The sequence below is a fragment of the Natator depressus genome, chromosome 1 (assembly GCF_965152275.1).
Source record: "Natator depressus isolate rNatDep1 chromosome 1, rNatDep2.hap1, whole genome shotgun sequence".
Lineage (NCBI taxonomy): Eukaryota > Metazoa > Chordata > Testudines > Cheloniidae > Natator > Natator depressus.
In genome coordinates this window covers 256537654-256558702 of record NC_134234.1, presented here as the reverse complement: position 1 = coordinate 256558702, position 21049 = coordinate 256537654, and the positions used below count along the sequence as shown (strand labels likewise).

General features: G+C 45.5%; 1 protein-coding gene and 1 long non-coding RNA gene across 2 annotated transcripts; one reads left to right on the top strand and one right to left on the bottom strand.

The window, feature by feature from the left end:
- Positions 1 to 310: 310 nt before the first annotated feature.
- On the bottom strand, positions 311 to 17140 carry FAM83F (family with sequence similarity 83 member F). The gene is made up of 5 exons (XM_074941614.1): positions 16697 to 17140; positions 11722 to 11889; positions 7240 to 7361; positions 5868 to 6607; positions 311 to 1495 (listed from the first exon to the last, which is right to left on the bottom strand). Exons 1-5 carry the CDS (start codon positions 17138 to 17140, stop codon positions 1431 to 1433), a joined length of 1539 nt encoding a protein of 512 aa, XP_074797715.1. The 3' UTR covers positions 311 to 1430.
- LOC141980386 (uncharacterized) lies at positions 16620 to 20465 on the top strand. Its single transcript, XR_012637531.1, has 4 exons — positions 16620 to 16738; positions 18902 to 19143; positions 19958 to 20019; positions 20448 to 20465. It is a non-coding gene; the product is annotated as an uncharacterized LOC141980386 (long non-coding RNA).
- Positions 20466 to 21049: the final 584 nt, after the last annotated feature.

The window sequence follows — 21049 nt, the reverse complement described above, 5'->3', positions numbered from 1 at the left end:
ACACAGTCCACTTGTGGAACTCCTTCCCAGAGGATGTTGTGAAGCCCAAGAGTATAACAGCGTTCAAAAAGAACTAGATAAATTCATGGAGTATAGGTCCATCAATGGCTATTAGCCAGGATGGGCAGGGATGGTTTACCAGAAGCTGGGAATGAGCGACAGAGAATGGATCGCTTGATTATTACCTGCTCTGTTCTTTCCCTCTAGGGCACCTGGCATTGGCCACTCTCGGAAGACAGGATACTGGGCTAGATGGTCAACTGGTCTGACCCAATATGGCCATTCTTGGAATGTGTGCTGAACTTTGTTCATTTTCTTTAAAGAAACCATATTTCCTTTGCTGTGTTCAATAACGTGTTAGTACAAATATATTATTTGTATTTAGGTGGTTATTTACCATTATGATGTATTTTTCTTACAAATCACTGAGGGTTTATTGAAGGCAGCATATTGTGGTGATCTGCATGGCAAAAATTCACTCAGACATGTCAGGACAAAATGCTAGTCCAAATATTGAATGAATCCAATGAGGGTGTGCACAATAACTGGTGTCTCCATATATTTATGGGATGGGGACCTCTATTTTTATGTATTTGGAAGGGGGAGGTTAACTAAAAATGTAAAGTAAGCCAGATGTTTGAAACTTTCACCCATCTCTCCTTCAGCCTTCAAGATGTATCCCTTTACTTACTCACTTTCCATTAAGACCAAGATGGCACGGAATGAATGATTAAACTGATTTTATGATTAATCTTCTGTGGCCCTGTAAAATCTTGCAGCACTCCTTGCTATCCCAGGCCTGGGACTCTACACGCACCTTGATCTTGGTCTGAAGCTTTCCCTTATATTCCAAACCTCGTCTTCTCCTGAGGGGAAATTATTACCAAATCATTCAGCTCAGTTGTTAGTTTTATGACAAAGTGAAGAGCTAGTATACTAACCCCCTGGTCTCTTCCAGCCAAATACACCTTCTTCATCCACTGAATCTTCTAGCTGTCCCTGCTGATAACAGAAATCTATAGAAATCCATGGACAAGGAAAATCCACCTGGTCTGCAGATTTCACAATTTTCTCCCAAATGATGTCCTTTTGAGTCTGTAGCTAGATAGATTGAAATAGCTGCATTAAGAAGTGGGACGCTCCCCTGCATTCATCTCAATGCAGGCTTAGCTCCGAGTTCCAATTATCACAGTTAAATATTGACATTAACGCTTTCACCGCTAATCGTTACATAGGAACCATCCACATTTTTATGCTTTATGCAACACGTGTGCTTTCACTGGAGGTGCAAGCTGCTTCCTGGACATTTATAGTGGTTTGAAAGACCATTTGTGTGAGAACAAGTTCTGCAAGTTTCAAATAGGTAAGAAGTCATACGTTCCATCAAATGCTCTTTTGGGGTCTTCAATTCTTCTGACATTCCTTCCAGATCAAGACATCACACAGGCTGACTGTTTGTTTTTATCCCCTGTGGAAGAGTTTGGGTTAATTTTACCTGTAATAAAAAGGTTAAAAAAATAAAATAAAGATTTTTATAAAAAAAACTTTCAGCACACAACTTTCAACTCTCTCTCATTATATTGCTTGTTTTAGACCCACATTCACCCCTCTTTTTTTGAGGGGGGAGCGAGAAGGGGGGGAACCATCTCACTTTCTAACTGTGAAATCAGGAGACACCCAAAAAAAGGCAGACTCCAGAAACAAAAGATGACAAAGCTTTACAACGACTAGAGAAATGAACTCTATTTCCTGGTCTGTAAGCATGACAGCCTGAACTATGGTCTCCTCAGCTCACAGAAGGCAAGAAAGGCCAGACCTGGTCACTGCTTGCTTGGGACACTTCCAAAGAGTTAGAGATGAAAAAAGGCTACAGGGTCAGCTTGTCCACCTAAGCAGTGCAGCCTTAGTCCCTACAATATGTTCTGCAGTGCTTTACTCACTCTAGTTTCAAATGCCCAGAGTGATGGGGCTCCCACAACTTTTCTTCAGACACAAGTCTGGGGTGTAATAAACCCACAGTTAAGTGTCATATCTAGCCTAAATAGTCATGTTCTGAGTTTCATTCCATTACTCCTAATCATCCCCTGGCCACCACTCTCAACAGTTTCCTTCTTTCCCTCTCCTCCCTGATGTCTGAACCCTTTTAATACTTGTAAAGTTATCCTATCCCCCTTAGGCAGCTGATAGCTAAACTAGATGTATTTCATTCAACACAGAAGATGCTGGTGGGGGAGGCTGCTCAAGATCCAGGGGGTACACTTTTATTAAAAATGAAGTCCTCAAGCAGTATACACTGGGACATCACCCTAGCAGAAATCCCAATAAGTGGAGGCTAGGCTTCTGATCATGGCATTACCCCCAGTCTTCACTGATGAGGTCTCTACAACCCACACACTTTGTATCCATCTCTGGCTGTATCTAATTCTGGTATAGTCTTCTGGAATGTAAACAGCCAGTAAGATTTTTCAAGTCCTGCCACAAAGCTTACTTCTGTCCCTTCTTACTATTGACTGAGCATGAGCCAGAGGCCAGGACAGTTTCTCTCAGATAGTGATCAATATCAGCAATGGGAATCTGGTCTCTCTATGTATTTGTACCATGGCATGTGTCTCTACAGTTAAATATAATTAATAATAACTTTAGAGGATGTGTGCACAGGTAAGCCCAAAGGGTTAATACATGCTTGCGTGAATCTTTAAAAAAACACATGTATCTAATTCAAAGTGTGAAGCTTTGGATAATTGCATCCAAGTGCATTCAAAGCACCTCGATTGCGTTCCAACCTTCCCCTCCAGCCTCAAACACAGCACTGCAGTATTCCTCACTTAGGCCGACATCGAGCCACCCTTGGAGTTTTAAAATGAAGCCAGCCCTGAAGTTATCTGAGTAGTAAGAAGTGCCTCACATTTTCTTGAAGCACGAATGCCACTCCACATCCAGGCCTAAGAAGTTTTATTAAACCCTCAAGCAGCATGTTACTAACAAAGAAACCACATGATCTTATTAACGTACCTCTTGTTCTCCTCTTTCCCCCTAGTCCCCACTTCTCAAGTGTTACCTTGGGGCCTGAACCTTACTCTTGGAGTAGCCACATTGATTAGAGAAGGTTGCAAGATCAAGCTCTTTGACTATAAGCATCTTGGGGCAGAGACTGTGATCCAAATTCTAAGGCAATGCTTAAGTTATATCCCTCCTCCACCCTTATATTCACACTCCCTTAGATCCACTTGCACCCACTGTTGTGGTGTCAGGTCACCTACACTTTTGAACCAGCACCTCTTTATTATTTGTATAAACCTAAATAAGAGACCCACATGCAGAAGTGACCCTAGCTATTTTGCCAGCCACTCCCAGCCACCAAGCCAAAAAAAAAAAAAAAAAAGGGCCAGCCAATCAGAGCAGAGGTAAAAAAGCCCAGCGGCAGAATGCTACCTGGAAGTTTGTACCCAGGGTGACTGCCCTACTTACGCCCCCTCGCCCCAAAAAAACCCCTCAAAATGTAGGCTGCCCACATGGCCACCAAGTTCGCTGTTGACTTTAGATTTCTAAGATCTTTGCTGCATTTACTTTATAAATTAATACTAAGTATAAACTTTGAGTGAGTTTTCTTTTTACCATCTCATTATTTATATACTACCCCAAATTGTGGTAGGTGACTTACAGCAGTGGTTCTCAACCTTTCCAGACTACTGTACCCCTTTCAGGAGTCCGATTCGTCTTGCATACCCCTAAGTTTCAACTCACTTAAAAATTATTTGCTTACAAAATCAGACATAAAAATACAAAAAAGTGTCACAGCCACACTATTACTGAAAAATTGCTTATGCTCTCATTTTTACTATATAATTATAAAATAAATGAATTGGAATATAAATCTTGTACTTACATTTCAGTGTATAGTCTTTAGAGCAGTATAAATAAGTCATTGTCTGCATGAAATTTTAGTTTGCAGACTTTGCTAGTGCTTTTTATGTAGCCTGTTGTAAAACTAGGCAAATATCTAGATAAGTTGATGTACCCCCCTGGGATCCTCTGAATACCCTCAGGGATACATTTGCCCCTGGTTGAGAACCACTGACTTACAGTACTGATAGGAAGACACAGCTCATGCCCTAGAAAAGTAACAACCTCATTTTGAAATAACATGTGGGAGTGACAGGGTGGTGGGAGAACTATTTTACAACAGCTAGAGTCAGGGGTTAGAAATATAGGATCTCTATCACTTTAAATTGCCTCTTTAGAGAGACAGGTGGGAAACAGACTCAACAGTTCTCTAGTTTTGTCACTAGAGGGTACTGAAAGCCCTTAGGTCAACCCATCTGATTCCAATAAGTCTACAGATTTCCAACCTCAGTGGAAGGGGACCAGCAGAGTATCTAACATATACTATCTGTGCAGAGAATATGCAGTCACTTGAGATGGGGGAGGGGAGGGCTCACTCCCAACTTCCCAAATTCTAAGGGTGCCCTCCAAAATGGATCTATTGTGGCCCAGACTAGACTATTCTCATCTTGTTTCAATCTGTGTTAAGTAGCTTTGGGATTTAAATCTCTCTCTCTCTCTCTCTCAGCAGAAATATTTCTAAGAATCCAACCAATGGCAGTTTTTTAATCTCATCTTTCTCCCCAATACCCTCCTCACTTTCTTGGTCTCTGGACTCTCGTTCCATTTTTTAAAAATGGCAGTTTCAGGCTTAACAAATCTCCGCTCCTCCCCCACGCCAAACGTCCCATTTCACATTCTTTTGGGCATAGAATGATCCCTGGTTAAGATGGGTCAGGAAGAAATTACTCACCTAAGGTCCCCGAAGTGTAGGGCACAACACCTAGGGGGGCACAGAGGAACATTCAGGGGGTGCAGCGGGGTCTGGGGCACACCCCCCCCCCAAGCAGGTGGGGAGGGAGCGCCCTCCCAGCTCGACTCCAGCCCTGCCCCCCAGCTGCAGCCCCTGACCCGCAGTTCCAGCCCCGACCATGGCTCCGGGGGAAGGTGGGTGAGCAGACTGGGTAACGGGGTGGGGGTGACCGAAAAAGTTTGGGGACCATTGTCCTAACATAATTTATTCCCCTGCTATATGATGTGTTCTGGTTTTGCAACTCTCTCCACAGCATCCACAATGGGTCACTGTCAGAGAGGGGGACTAGCCTGGATAGTCTATAGGTTTGTTCCAGTCTGTCAACATCTAAACCTTTCAGGAACTAGCATGTGAAGGGGATTTGCCAGTTCTGAATTCACTTGAGTCACTGAAAACTAACCTGGACAAAGCCACTGAAGGACATGTCGCAAGCACTGATCATGGCCATGTTGCGATAACTCCCTAGCTTCTAATTCCATGATGATCTCCCCCACGTTTGATGGGGGGGGGGATGGAAAAGGAGTAGATTATGTAGGATTCCCCCACTCTGTTTTCCCTCCCGCCATAACCTTGTCATAGTAACTCTATAACCAGTCAAGTAAAGCTGAGTAGGTTAGGTGGTAGGAGATGTCTAAAACCTGTCCGTGCAACTGTGCACTGCCAAAAGGGTCCCTCAAGTTCAACACAAGGTTCTCTGCTAGCACCTAAGAGGGCTATGAACCACTAACACTGCTTCCAGCTGGGGAGCAAAGTACCTGTGCCTGGAACCTTTTTACACGGGGAAATAAGAGAGAGATTCACCCTCCCCACCTCCAGACCACCAAAGGAAGTCACATGAGAAGTGCAAGTCTCACAAAATTTCCCCTTAAAAATGTCTGCAAGATGATTTTGTTTCATTGGCCTCAGTTGCTCTCTGTGTCATTTTAAGGCAGAGAGGAAAAGAAATGGTTGGAGCTGCCCTCATGTGCCTGCACTGGGGGAGCCCAGGGGAACTGTGGTGGAGGTGGTTTACCTGAGGTGCCCACACTACTCCGAATGCTGACAGGGCTGAAGCTGATCAGGTCCTCGCATGCCGCCTTCACGATCACAAACTCTTCTCCTGAGAGTCCCTCACGGGCAAAAGAATTGGCCTCAGTTTTCATGACGGGGGGCCGTTTAGCTTTCCTGCTGAAAAAGCCGCTGCCAAACCTCTTACCCTGCTTGGAGTTGGTTTCCCCATTGGTAACAGAGCTGCTAGCTTCCTCGTCCTTTTTGGTGTCGCGAATGGACTCCCTGGATTTGGACTTATGTTTCAGACCCCGATGGAACCAGGAGAGCAATCTCTGGGGACTCCGGTTCTCTCTCCCCAAGCTCTCAAGAGGTGGCAGAATTTCTGGTAGCACCTGCTCCACCGTGATCAAGTCATTCAGAAACTGATTCAGCCGCTTCTTTGACTCACTTTCCTCCTCATTCCTTTCCAGTTTCTCCTGTGCCTCCTGCCTCTGGCGTGAAGCCCAGAACATTTCACCAGGGGCAGCCCCTGTCACTAGACCATACTTGGGGTTGATCATCTTACGAGACACAGTGGAGGAGCGAAGCGCCGATATCCCAGCTCCTGAATTAAAAGGGCTAGCAATGTTCAGCTCCTTGTAGAGACTGACCTCCTCAGAGATGGCGTAGAGCTCACGAAACTCGACGTCAAACATCTCCACATTCTGCCCCGTCAACAACAGGAGGATGTTTCTGTCGATGTGGGATGAGCTCCAAGTGAAACTTGGCAGAGAGAAGCCACTGTTAGATTTTTGCATGGAGATAGGGAGACCTGACACCTCTCCAACCCCCAAATGACCACCCCTGAACTCTCAGCATTCAGAAACACACAACACTGCAACCATGTGACGAGTATCTTACCCACTTGAGTGGCACTGTATACATTTTTAAGTCTGTTCTTTATTGTACAGGTGGACAAATCTCATAGAGAAAGCTGTGACACCTTAAAGTACAGTTCCCCCATCTGGACAAGGACACTGGTAACCACACATAACCTGCTGTTGCTGAATTGGCAGAAGGGCTCTCTATACTGCCCTGATAACCTCGTCTAGATAGCAAACTGGCCACAGTGGATGCTGGGGAATCCCATTTGGCCACTGGCTGGTGAGGAGGAGGAATTCTCTCATTCAGTGGAACGTTCTGTTGACACAGGGATACTCTATCCTTCAAAAGTTAGTTCTGTGTTCTCTATCCCACATCAGACGTCTACAAAGAGCTCAACTGGACACAGCAGCCTTGCTGGACCAACTGTTAGGGAATAAAAAAAGAAGGAGGCTGCTCCCCATCTCCCCTAGGTAAAGCATGGGGTAGACCTTATACAAAGAACATGGGCATATCCTGGGTGAGTGACCCACCTGTAGGACCCAGTGGCCACTTTTTCACCATCCACCATCAGGAACCGGGAGGCCAAGGTGCCTTTGATCTTCCCTGATGGCATATAGAACCCAACTCCCGTCACAAAACGTACACGGATGTTCTAACAGGAAGGTGAAAAAACAAGTCACAACAAATCATGCATATAGAGAATCAGATAATCCTGAAGCTCCAGGGGCCACCACCTCAGACATCTCATCTCATCTCACCTCACCGCATGCTAGAGCTTATTTCACATTGGCCAACAGAACTCAGAAAAGTTGCAGAAGGGATAATCCAAGGCAGAATGTACTTCCGCTGTCTGTCCCAGCTGGTCACTTATTTTCTATACAGGTCACTCTCCTCCATCAATCTGTAGGCCTGTCCAAAATGTTAACTGTGCTTGCAACTCTGCCTGCCCCATTCTCCTTTTCATCCCAGCACTGAGAAGTCTAAAATGCAGGTGGGACAAACTTTCAAAATCTAAGGGAAGAAAATGATCCTCAGTCCCCAGTTCCGAACTGCAGCCTCAGGAGACCCAGCCCAGGAGGGGAAGTGAATCAACAGTCGCATTTTTGCACTCTCTGAATCCTGGGTCCACCCCCAATCACCCATAAGCCACTCTGCCAGTCTAGACTAGCTAGAGAACAGTGCATTGTGGCCACATAAACTCCTAACCCCTGCATATTCCTATGCTGGGAGGATGGTGGAAGGGAGACTCTCCTACGGGAAGATCCACCTGGTGTTAATTTAAAGGGGCTGAAATGGAGACCTGAGTCAGGGCCTCAGACACTGGTCTCATTTGTGTTGTCATAGTGATAAAGTAGGGCTTGGTAAACGGAGGCAAATTAAAAGTCTGGACAATTTTATTATCAGAGACAACAAGAGGAGAGAACATCCCAATTTTCTGGAACATTCCAGTAGGAGAGATTCCACTGGCCTTCCATAATGGAGGTTTCTTAGTCTCCTCCTGCTACAGTAAGAGGAGAACTCGTCTCCTTAGTAGTGGATTGGGAAGGATTCTGGCCAGTGCAAAGAGATCAGAGGGAATGACAGACCACAGAATCCTCTTTGAGAGATTTGGTGGTATAAGTGTCAGTTGTACTAATGTCCTAAGTAGACTAGAAAAATGCTGACTTAAGGCTATATGCCTTTTAGTGTCAGATGTCTATCTGCACATAACATACAAGAACAGTACAACAACAAACAAGTGCTATGCTGTTTCGACCTATGTCATATGGTTAAAGAACCACGTGGCCCTGGCTGTACCAGTCTAGATTTCCAGCCATAGGTGAACTTACTGTGACCAAAGAAATCCAGAATTCTTTTAAAATCCTAGTTTTCTGAATATAATATATAATTTTTAATCTCTTCATCATATCGGTTGTATTTGTTCAATAGAAATGCTGCAGTGTCAGTACAAATTCTGACTAATAATAAATTAGAATACTTGCAATCATATACTACTTGTATGTTTGAAGTGCTGTGCAGACATTAGCTAATTAACCACCACAATACCCCATAAGTATTACTACTCTATGTCATGGACGGGGGACCTGAGAAAGTCAAAGTGACTTGCTCAAGGCCTCATAGTGAGTCATGTGCGTGGGATGCTGAATGCAGGTCAGGGAGAACACACCAGAAGAAGGGTGTCCTCTCCGGTGTTTATTATAACATTTTTATCCATCTGGTTTTCCACTGAAGATCTTTTCCTATTTAACCAACCTGGATTTTGCTGTATGCTAGTCAATAGCCCATGATCTGCAAACAGAATGACCTCATTTTTTCACATCAGTCAAAAAAAGGTACAAGAGGTTACGTGACTTTTTTTTTACCAGGAAGCAATCTCTCTAGAGCAGTCTGTGTGAGCACACAGCCAGCTGTGTTACAACAGTATTTAGCAAGTGGAGGTTTCACTGGATTTGCACATTGCATTTCCTGCTTTTGGTAAAAAGAATTCAAATTTGATTTTCTTTTAATTACTGTGATCTAAAAATGACTCATTACATGTGCACAGAGGGAATAGAAAAATACAACAACAACAAAAATCACCCAAATACCCTGTAACAGTGTGGAGACAAAGCTATATCGATATGGCTTCGTGTGTAGAAAACACAAATAACATGCAATGTCGTGACTATACCACATCAATTATCTCCAAAAACATATATTTCTATAACGTCTCTTACCCTGAAAGATCTCAGGGTATTTAAAGATTGATAAATAAACTATACAGAGGGAACAGTATCCCTCCACTGAAACGTACTCACCTCTAGGACGGAGCACTACTATGCTATTAAATAGCTTAAGGGTATGTCTACATTTGAGCTGGGAGGTGCGATTCCCAGCTTGCGCAGACGAATCCATGCTAGCTCTGCTCAAGCTATCACCTAAAAACAGCAGTGTGTCTGCATCACCCTAGGTGGCCTCTCAAGTTAGCTGCCCCAAGTACAATCTCGTCCAACTCCCTGGGTATGTTCTTAGGCGACTCGCCTTAGCTGCTGTGGACACACTGCTATTTTTAGGTGCTAAGCTAGAAATCACACCTCCCAGCTCAAATGTAGATGTACCCTAAGAGAAAGAATACAATATCCAGTTGAAGCAGAGTGTAATTTCCTAAATTAAAATACGGCCAGAACATTTCTTAAGAGTTTAAAAAAAAAAAAAAAATCAGAGTGCTATGGGATCATTTAACGACTGCAACTAATCAGCATCTCGGTGTTACAGCTCACTTGGAAGATGGCACTTCCAGCAGGAGACCACCCCCTTATTACCATGTTAGGACCTTAGTTCAATGTGAACACAGGGGAAAGTACCATCTATTCAGTCATCGGCACCACCACTTCTTGCAGAACCTGTGTGTTCCTTGGAGGTCTCGCATTCCAGTACTGATCTAGCTTGATCCTGCTTAACCTGTACGATCTGAGGAAAATCCAGCAAAAGGTGATATGGCTACCTGCTATTTAGCTGGGTGAAAGTAAAAACTACTATCCCTGAGAAGGAGATCAGAAGTCTGACTTCATTGCAAGGCTGGCAGTGAAGCCCATTCATGGGGGAATAAGGCTGAACTCAAGAACTGAAGTCTCCCCCAATGGCAGCAGGAAGCTAAGTATAAAAGGGGAGTGCAGCCATTACACATTTTTTGAAAAAAGAAAGCAGAGGACAAGCCTAGACCTCAGCTAGACTCAACCCTCCAGTTTGTATCCATTTAGAAACCTCTGGTTGCAGAAGCCTTGTTTTTATCTACCACACTCAGGCTTCAGGAAACCATATTCTTTGTATTTGAATTTGCTTTGCAATTACTTCAACCACAGGAGACCTGGTTTTCACCCTGAGCAATGACCAGCGATTTCCTGCTAGGAATCAAAGCAGGCTGGTCATGGCCTCACAGCAGGTTATGGTACATACATGAAGGGGACCTGTCTGTCGCTCTCTCTCTCTTTAATGTGAAAATTTTCCTACTGCCCACACACTATTCCTCATCAGGTAGACTAGACCCAGACCTTTATTCCAGTTCTGTGACACTGGTACATGAACATACTGTAACTGACACCGCCTTGGTGCGTATAGGCCTGAGCAGTGGTGCACAAAAATTAGTGACTTCTACCCACAAACCCTGGAGGCAAGCTCTGCAGGCACTCCCATTGGGAGAGCCTCCGGGGTACCTCCCATGCAATGCCTTCACCCAGGAAAACACGCACTCACACATTGGGGTCACAAAATTAGCAGGGAACTTTAGTCCCAGTCTGGCGGAGATAATAGAAGTGAGTTCAGTAAAGTAACGAGACAGAATTAGATAACATTCAGACAAACAAAATCTACAGGCCCAAATAATAGTCAGAGAATGACTGAGACCTTTCGGTTCTAGATCAGTTGGAATCCCTGCTCCAGAGGCACATGATTCTCCGTGACAAAGTTCTCTCCAATCAGGGATGCTTAGGTCAGTCAGGCACAAACCCTCCTCAGGCCCCTTCCTACTCAGAGCTCCCCCTCTAAGGTCATTCCTCTGTCTTCTCCTGCTCCACTCAGCACCAGAGAACCATTTTCTTACTCTCCTGCTTTCCAATATGGCTCCTGTCCCCAGCTCCCCTCTGCCAACCAGAGCACATTGCAACTAGAAGGGACTCAGCTATCCATCCATCCAGTCTCTGATCCACCCCAGAACTGCAGCAGCTCAGACACAAAGGCCCTTTAAGCTCTGGCCTGATCTATAATGAAAAGTTAAATCAACCAGGCTACATCATTCAGAGCTGTGAAAAATTTTACACCCATAACACCATAGTTAGGTTGGCCTAACCTCCGGTGTAAACATGGCTAAGTCGAAAGACGAATTCTTCAGTCAACCTAGCTACTGCTTCTTGAAAAAAAATGAGCTATATTGACAAATAATCCCCTTCTGCTGACGTAGCAAGTGTCTACACCTGGGCATTACACCGGAACATCTGTACCGTTGACATGGCCTCCATTGTACCACAGTATATTACCTGGATCTGGAAGCTACTGAGATTCATACACTTGCACATCTCCAGGAAGAACTTCACACCCTCCTCATCCAGGATTATATAGACTGGGATCCGGCGCTTATATGCTGCGTCCACAATATCCTGGAAGATGTCCCGGTCTGTAAACAGATCCATTACCACCGCAATGATCTGGGGAAGCAAGGATCGGGCAGAAAGAGAGGCAAGTAAAATACAGTATTAGTGATAGTGTGTTTGCATGTCCCCATCTCACTCCTAATATAAAACAAAAGGGTCTGGGTGCCAGGCCAGCTGGGTAGAGAGTATACTCAAGGCAAACTAAAGCGCGAGAGATACACATGTCTGAACACAATTCAGTAATCTCATTATTTCCTGGCATGGCTCCCAGTGCCTGCACATGTACAAGGAAAGAGTTTGTTAGTTCTTGTTGGGAGCTCTCTTGACATTTCCAGGGAATGCTGCATATTAATCAGAGGCATGAAGAACAACACAGCCAGCTGCCCGGTTTTCACCTCCACTGTGAGACCTCTCCACCATGTTTGTCTCACAGTGATTTACCTACATGTGAAGAGACTCTGGAAAACCAAGGTTCACCTGCTCAGCACAAGGGGCCAGAGGAGACAGAATACTAAGGGTGTGGGGAGAAGCGGGATTTTGTTTTTCTGTTCCACAGATTCCCTTAAGAATTCTCCTACCTGGGCTGGGTTCACAAGGAATGCATTTCTATATCTGACCTAGGGGGTTCAAACACACCTGCTCATATTTATAACAACAGAGATGGTCTGTCATTCAGTTCTGCGTTTGTTGATGCTACAAATATCCTCCCCACCCCCTTTCACTTTGAATGCCCAACAGGATACATTTTTCCACGCACAAAATTTATAAAAAAAAAAAAAAAAAAAGCAAAAGACTACGTTAACATGCTGTTAAACTCACAAAAGCCTGAACAGTCAGTGGTTACAGGTAATTACAAAGCAAGAAGATTGTTGGCACCCTTTACAATATGGGAAGGTGATCTGAAAGGGCTTTTCTCTGTGGTCCACACCCTACCCTATTCTCCCCTTTTAAAACACTAGAAATATCAAGTCCCAACTTGCCTCTTTCTCCTGAAAGACTTTCCCCAGCCTTTGGAAGGCTGTGAATGAATCACCACAGGAGGCTGGTCTCATTCATTTATGGCAGGCATGTAAACTTGGGCAGTGAGAGGCGCTCTGCCTACACTAGGCTGGGAACAGAGTTGTCTGAATAAAGTTTAAATTCCATGGGCGCCGTTCACAACGGCCAGCAGCATTGTGTTAAACAGAGGTAGCATGAAACTATTTTAAACTCTTTTTCAACCCAATCAGGCAGTATGGTTCCCAGCTTTGTGCAGAGAAGAGCCCCTTTCCTTCAGCTGAAGGTTGGAAGAGGTCCAACTCAGGCTTCAAGGGGTAGTAACTACAGCAGGGTGAATAATCCTCACTAGAGAGGCAAATTGAATCTGGGAAAGAGATTGCCCTTGTATGCTCCAAACCATGCCACAGCAGACTCTCACCATACAGACAGGGACTTACCACTGCCAAAGACCATTGCTCCACCAGACCCGTTCTGTTCTTAAAAGACAGACAGCTTCCAACATACTTAGCTACACGTATTTGCCACAGGTGATCAGAGAGTGAATAAGCTATACACACAATCACCTCTGTGACACAGGGCCAAATATGGCCAGCTAGTGGCAGAATACTGCCCTGTCATCAGATAGGATCTGGGCTGGAGTTCCTGGTGCAAAGGTGAAGCTAGACTAAAACAGTGGCAGGGGGAGGGCAAAATACTCCCAGCTCCACAGTAATTGCCTCAAGACCAAGAACAAACAGCGGGAGAGAAACATTCTGCACCTCCTGTACATCATCTCTTCCTCCAGCACTCTGGGCAGAAATCTTTATTACATTCCACCCCTCCTCTTGTGATGCCCAGGCAGAAAAGGGACTGCTCTACATCTAGCCTGGGTGGGGACTGTCACCTGTTTACATTTGCCTTGGTAAACAAAATAATGTCACAAAAATGATGCCTTGGTTTCTCAAATAAATGCTGGGCCCTGGTTCCCCTGCAAACTGTAGGAATGGGAATATACTCATGAAAACAAATGACGGTCCTGAAATTTTCTGAAAATAGGTGACAAATGCTCACCATGTGGCACTTGCTCCAGGATGTTTGTAATGCTGGCACAAATAGCGTATCACTGTTTACAAATTGGCAATGACTGTGCCATAGGGAAGATGCAGACAGGGTTACCTGGTGATGATCTCCCTAGATTACCTGGAAAAGTGACAAAGAGCAATTCAGAGTATGCGGGGCAACCCCTACCACAGTTTCCCACCATCTTTATCTATAACATGGGGCTAGTTATTTCTGTAGTGCCACAGGTGTGCCTGACTCTTTGCGGACATGTAGAGGATTGGCAAGATAATACTAGTCTACCTCACAGTGGTGAGGAGGCTTCATTTATTAATCTTTGTAAAACACCGATAAGCCTTAGAAATGTGCCATGTGTTATCAACACCTGCTCAGCCCCCCTCTGCAAGGGGAGAAAGAAGCTGCCCCTAAGACCATGATTTTTAGTGTCTAGCAAAGTTACAAATTTAAGCTCCCAGTCTCCTCTTTTGAATGTCTTGTGCACGTTTCCTTTGAGGACAAGGACTGAGGGGGTCAGATATGGAGTGATCGTTTTGTGAAAAGTGTTCGCCCATTGGTAATTGGTATTTTAATCTTTTATCATTTTTCTGTGCGAGTTCATTTGAGAGCATAGTGATTATCTGGTTTCATCCACATAGCTGTTTGGGGGGCATTTAGTGCACTGTTTGAGGTACACCACATGTTATGACAGACACATGTAGGACCCACGGATCTTGAAAGGTGTGATGTGGGGGGTAATGGTCATTGTAGCGGTGTAGATATAACAGATGCAAAACCTGCAGATGTTCTGGCAAGGTCTGGTGGTGCTTTGAGCTCATGGTTCCTGGTCTGTGATGAGCTTGCGTCTGAGAAGCTTGGTGAGTTGTTAGAAGGCTAGAAGGGGGAGGCGATGCGGGAGGGGTTAGGAAACATTTCTTTCAGGATGTGGTCCCCATTGAGTATGGATTGTAATAGTTTAGTGATACCCTATATGGGTTCCAGGGTGGGGTGGAGGGTGACAAATAGGGGTGACAGATGTTTTTCCCCCCCCTGTATTGAAGCAGGTTCTCTTGTGGTATCTAAGCAAGCTGTTCCACCATGTATTTAGCTGACCTGACCTTTCCCAGACCTGAAGAAGAGCTCCGTGTAGCTCGAAAGCTTCTCTCTCTAACCAACAGAAAGTGGTGCAATCAAAAAAATATTACTTCACCCACTCTGTCTCTAAGATCCGGGACCAACATGGCTACAACAATATTCTCTTGGTCAGTTCACATGAGCATGACAGGCAGGTTTATCTAGACAGGGCCATTAAATGTCCATGCAATCACTTTTGCATTGGGAGGAGCACAGGGTTTTCAGTTTGTCCAAGTCAGCAAAACAAAACAAAAAAAAAACCCCAACAACTTTTGGCCACTTTTGGCCTTCAGGTACAGAGGCTGAAACAGCCCAATTCCTCACCACCCTGCCCCTTGTCTAGACATTTACACCAGTGCAAAGTGCAAAATAGATGTAAAATGCTACTAACTCAGAATAAAAACATTTCACAGCCACTTTGCACTGGTATGTGACTACGTAAGGTGCAGGTGAACAATTAATCAGGCCTTCATTATTCAGAGTGGGGGAAGAAGGGGAATATGTAGTTTGAAGAGGGAATCTTTTCAGAAAACTGCTTCATATCCTGTCTCACATAGCAGATTCATTGTAAAAATCTTTGCGAGAGATGTGTGTATATAGGGAGACCCAAATGGCACCCATTACCCACAGAAAAGCAGCAGGGAAGGGGAGGGATCAAGTAGCCTCCCCATTTGACACCTTTGAAAGTGCCAACACCAAAGGAAACCTGTGCAAGAAGAGAAGCCATTTTAAGTGGGATCTCTTTCCTGGAAGGTTCAGCTCAGCTGACATGAGAAATACTCTTGATACATCCATGTTCCATGCAAACTTTTGGAGTCTTCCTATTGGTTTGTCTTCTTGGCAGAGAAGATTAACAACAGTTCTCTGCCCCCAAAAGATAAATACAGCTATATGTTGTCTCATATCCAACTGTTTAGCAATCAAGACTGGATTAAGAGAGCATTCAACCACTAAACTATAGATTTAGAAATCCATCAAGAAACGAATCTATCTAAATTTACAGAGTTTAAATAGTTTTACCTACATATGAGAGAGAGAAAGAGAGAATTGAAAGAGACTCTAAATATGTGATTGTCTGAGCCACTGACTCAAACTGACAGTACAAAATGGGCAGCTGATATAAAACCCCATTAACAATGGGGTATCCAGTCCTGGATATAGATTCTTGATGGAGTCACTTTGGCAAAACTTATTTTTTGATTAACAGTAAAGTGACTGAATACAATGAGATGCTGGATAGGACATTAGTGGGTTATAGATCCTGGGGGCCCATAACTAACTGTCTCCTATTTGACACAGCAAGGAAAGAAAATCGATTTATTGTTGGGGTGTTTTCTCCTCTACTTTTTCCATCCATGACGACTCTCAAGTTCAAGCACTGTATGCCAGCTCCTTCCCAGAGGCCTCCCAGAATCCTTTACAGTGAAGCTCTATAGGACAGCGCCTGTCCCTGCAGTAATCACGCTCTTCACAGGACGTGCAAGAAAAGTGGCTCAGCGGATGACAAAGTTAAGCGCTGCTGCGCTCTGAGAGGAGGAGCTCAATGGAAACAAGCCACCGAGCAGATCCGCTTCCCCAGGAGACTGAGCACTAGGGGGCGGTGGGGGCGTGTGAGTGCCGCAGCCCGCAGGGGGAAGGGCCCCCTCTCGGTGCTTCGGGGTGATGAAGTGACCCGGGGAGGGGACACACCTACCCTCTGTGCCTGCTGGATCATCTCCCGAATGATCTGCTTGAGGTGCGGCGCGTTCTCCTCCTTCCAGGGGTGGGTGAAGAGACTCACCCGGCTGATGCCCCGGTAGAAGTTCTTGTCCGTCCAGCCCAAGTCCAGCGGCGGCACCTCGGTGTCGGAGCACTCCGGCCAGTAGGCGAGCGAGACGCCCTCGCCGCCGGCCCCGCCGCCCTCCAGGTGCGCATCGTAGCCGCGCCAGCCGGCCGGCAGGGCTCGCAGCTCGCGGCTGGAGAGGAAGTCCCGCAGCTGCCCCTGCCGCAGCCGCTCCCGGTAGGCCGGCTCGCCCTGGGCGACCAGCGCCTCCAGCGCCCGGCGCTGCTCCTCGCTGTAGTAGAACCTGGCCTGGGCCTCGGTCACCTTCTCGTTCACGTGCGTGTCGTCCAGGCAGATCAGCTGGGAGTCCGCCATGCTCGCCGCTCACCCGCTGCCGCCCGGGCCGGGAGACGGGGCGGGGCGGGGCCGCCTCACCTGGCCGCGGCCGGCGCCCGCCCCGCTGGTGGAGCCGCGGCTGGGGGCGGGCTTGGTCCGGCGACTCTTCCCCGGCGCCTACCGAGCTCTGCTGCAGCCCCTGCCCTTCGGGGCCAAAGCCCGGGCCACCACCCAGCCTGCAGGCAGGGGCGCCAGGGGCGGGATCAGCGCCCGCCGAGATGGGGACAGGGCAGTGCTTTGTGGCGGGCCTGCACAGCCCCCCTGGAAGCCACACGTCTTTAGTTAGGGGCATGGATTCGCTGGCCACCCCTGGGCTCTGGTCACTGGCTGTCCAGAGGTGCCTCAGCCGTCGGGCACCCGCCACTGGGGCTCCCCAGCGGCTCTGTGCTCCATGGCTATGTGCCATTCCCTCTGCCTCCAGCCACTGCTGCGAAGGCGAGGGCTGCAGGCCTGGAAGTGATTCTCCTCTACAGCTGGGTTGGAAGCATTCCCGGTTTTCTGCTATTGAGCTCTGATGGGTAGCAAGATGTCAGACCTTATACCTGGCAGTGGGCCTAAGAACATAAGAATGGCGATACCAAGTCAGACCAAAGGTCCATCTAGCCTAGTATCCTGTCTGCCGACAATGGCCAATGCCAGGTGCTTCAAAGAGAATGAATAGGGCAATCATCAAGAAATCCATTCCCTGTGGTCCAGTCCCAGCATCTCTCAGGCAGATGCCTAGGGCCACCCAGCGCATGGAGTTGCATCCCTGACCGTCTTGGCTAATAGCCACTGATGGACCTGTCCTTCATAAACTTACTAATTTTTTTATTTCATTTATACTTTTGGCTTTCACAACATCCCATGGCAACAAGTTCCAGAGGCTGACTCTACCTTGTGTGAAGTAGCACTTCCTTTTTTAAAAAATACCCAACGGTTGCCTATTAATTTCATTGTGTGACCCCCTGGTTCTTGTATTATGTGAAGGAGTAAAGTATTCACTTTCTCTGCACCATTCATGACTTTATAGACCTAACATAAGAACAGTCATACTGGGTCAGACCAAAGGTCCATCTAGCCCAGCATCCGGTCTTCTGACAGTGGCCAATACCAGGTGCCCAAGGGAATGAACAGAACAGGTAATCATCATCAAGTGATCCATCCCCTGTCGCCCATTCCCAGCTCTATCATGTCCCCCCATAGCAGTCTCTTTTCCAAGATGACTAGTCTGTTTTTTTAATCTCTCCTCATATGAAAGCTGTTCCATAGCTCTAATCATTTTTGTTGCCCTTCTCTTTACCTTTTCCAATTCTAATATATCTTTGAGATGAGGTGACCAGAACTGCACACAATATTCAAGGTGTGGGCATGTCATGGATTTATATAGTTGCATGATATTTTCTGTCTTTTTATTTATCCTTTTCCTAATGGTTGCTAACATTGTTAGCTTTTTTGACTGCAGCTTCACACTGAGCAAATGTTTTCAGAGAACTATCCACAATGACTTCACGATCTCTTTCTTGAGTGGTAACAGCTATGTAGACCCCATCATTTTGTACATATAGTTGGATTGTGTTTTCCAAACATGCCCTACTTTGGATTTATCAATATTGAATTTCGCCTGCCAGTTTGTTGCCTAGTCATTCAGTTTTATGATATCCCTTTATAACTCTTTGTGGGCTGCTTTGACTTATCTAGGTTGAGTAATTGTGTATCATCTGCAAGCTTTGCTACCTCACTATTTACCCCTTTTTCCAGATCATGTATGAATATGTTGAACAACACTGGTCCCAGTACAGATGCCTGGGAGACCCCGCTATACCAACCAGTTTCTGATCCATGAGAGGACCTTCTGTCTTATCCCAGGGCTGCTTACTTTGCTTAAGAGCCTTGAGTATGGGACCTTGGACTTGGACTTTCAGAAAGCCTTTGACACTATATCCACTGGATCACCCTTTTTAACATAGTGGTTGACCACCTCAAAGAATTCTAATAAATTGGTAAGGCATGATTTCCCTTTACAAAAGCTGTGTTGACTCTTCCCCAACATATTGTGTTCATCTAGGTGTCTAATAACTCTGTTCCATACTATAATTTCAACCAATTTTCCTGCTACTGAAGTTAATCCTGGACTGAATATTGCCCATCCTGGGCCACAGACCAGTTTAATTTTGGAAGAGAAATTCCACCCTTGAGAAAGACAGTAAATATTTATCTGGCAGCTTTTATTAATTTTTTCTTCAAAAATATAATGGCTCTTTGAAAGCTGCTCAGAGAAGTTGAATATTAAAGTTCTCATGGATTGGGGCAGAGTTCAGCTGAGGCAGTCAAAGCTGCTAATAAATACAATTTATCTATAGCTCTGTCATTTATTAAATGCTTATTACTACTACTACTAAAGTGGGATGTGTGTATTTTTAGCTAAATTGTGCATTCACTTGTTAGCTTTATTTAAATTAATACCTAGCTCTTATAATAGCACTTTTCATCAGTAGATCTCAAAATGCTTTCTAAAGGAAGTGGGTCTTATAGCCCGCAGTTTGAAGATGGGGAAATGGAGGCATAGCAAGGGACAGTGACATGCTCGAGGTCACTCAGTGGGCTGGTGGCAGGAAACCTGGGTTCTATTCCCTGCTCTCCTGAGACCCTGCTCAGTCCCCTAGGCTATACTGCCTCCCATTAAATAAAGTTTGAACAACCACCATCTGCATTGTGCATTTTACCAGTAGTAGCAGAAGAGATAGTAAGGACTGGATTGTGTGTGTATTGTGCTATACACTGGACACACATACACTAAAGAGTCTCTTTCTCCAGCGACCTGACAACCCAGATGGGAAACAGGTGGAGATGGACAAACAAATGCGGGCGAGGACAAGGTAACAGTGAAACAATCATGGGCTCCTTATGCAGACAGTTAACACATCTGATTAGTCCCATTAAAGGCCATGGGATTGCTTGTATGCATGAAGTTCAGCATCTGCATGACTGGGGCAGGGGAGCTGAACGCCCTCTCCCATCCCCCAGAAATGGTCCATTATGATTGAGGTGAGATAGCTTGAGAATCCCAGGTTGGGGAGGGGCTGCCTGCTTTGCTCCTGCTTGTGCTGTGCCTTCGCTGTAGGTAAATAGAGGATTTTATTATTCCAGACTGGAAGTTGGTATCTTTTGCTAGCATGAAATCACTTAACATTTTGAAATAGCACTGTAGAGAAGCCCTTGCCAATTGAAATCCTTATTCTTAGGACAAGTATGGTGTTGTCAGTTACATATGTAAGCTTCTCTTGATCTAACCTTTGGATCCCAGCCCTGCCCTGGAGAGCACAGTGAAAAGGAAGAGCCGCCTCTATTGTCCATTCAGCTTCTGGGATCTCAGACTACCAACAAGGAATGCATCCGATGAAGTGAGCTGTAGCTCACGAAAGCTTATGCTCAAATAAATTGGTTAGTCTCTAAGGTGCCACAAGTACTCCTTTTCTTTTTGCGAATACAGACTAAGACGGCTGCTACTCTGAAACCTTTAATAACTATGGTGATGTAGGCACCTGCTCACTTACTGGGAACTGACCTGACAATCTCTCCATTCCCCAAACTCAGCCTAGGGTGCTGCTGACAGATGGTAATAACTTGAAGAGCTGGGCTACCTAGAGAGAAAATTTCCATGCTGCATCCCTAATCCCTTGAGTCATTCAGTTTTCTTCTAAAAATTCACTTAATCTCTCCCCAAAGTTTCAGCTTGGACACAGATCATCATTGCTTTGGCAGGAAAGAAACTAAATATTTAAAAAAAAAGAGAAGGCAGCAACTGAGAATTATATAGCTAGAGCCAGGCACCCAAAGTCTTATAACAAGACCTTGTGACAAATTGCTACAAGGAAAAACCACTGGGAAATCTATCTAAGAATATAT

Coding starts and splice junctions, on each gene's coding strand:
- FAM83F (XM_074941614.1), bottom strand. CDS start 17,140: ATGGCGGACTCCCAGCTGATCTGCCTGGACGACACGCACGTGAACGAG. Junction 6,608..7,239: donor GTGGCCACTGGGTCCTACAG/GTGGGTCACTCA, acceptor CTCTCTGCCAAG/TTTCACTTGGAGCTCATCCC. Junction 1,496..5,867: donor GAGTAGTGTGGGCACCTCAG/GTAAACCACCTC, acceptor TTTTTATTACAG/GTAAAATTAACCCAAACTCT.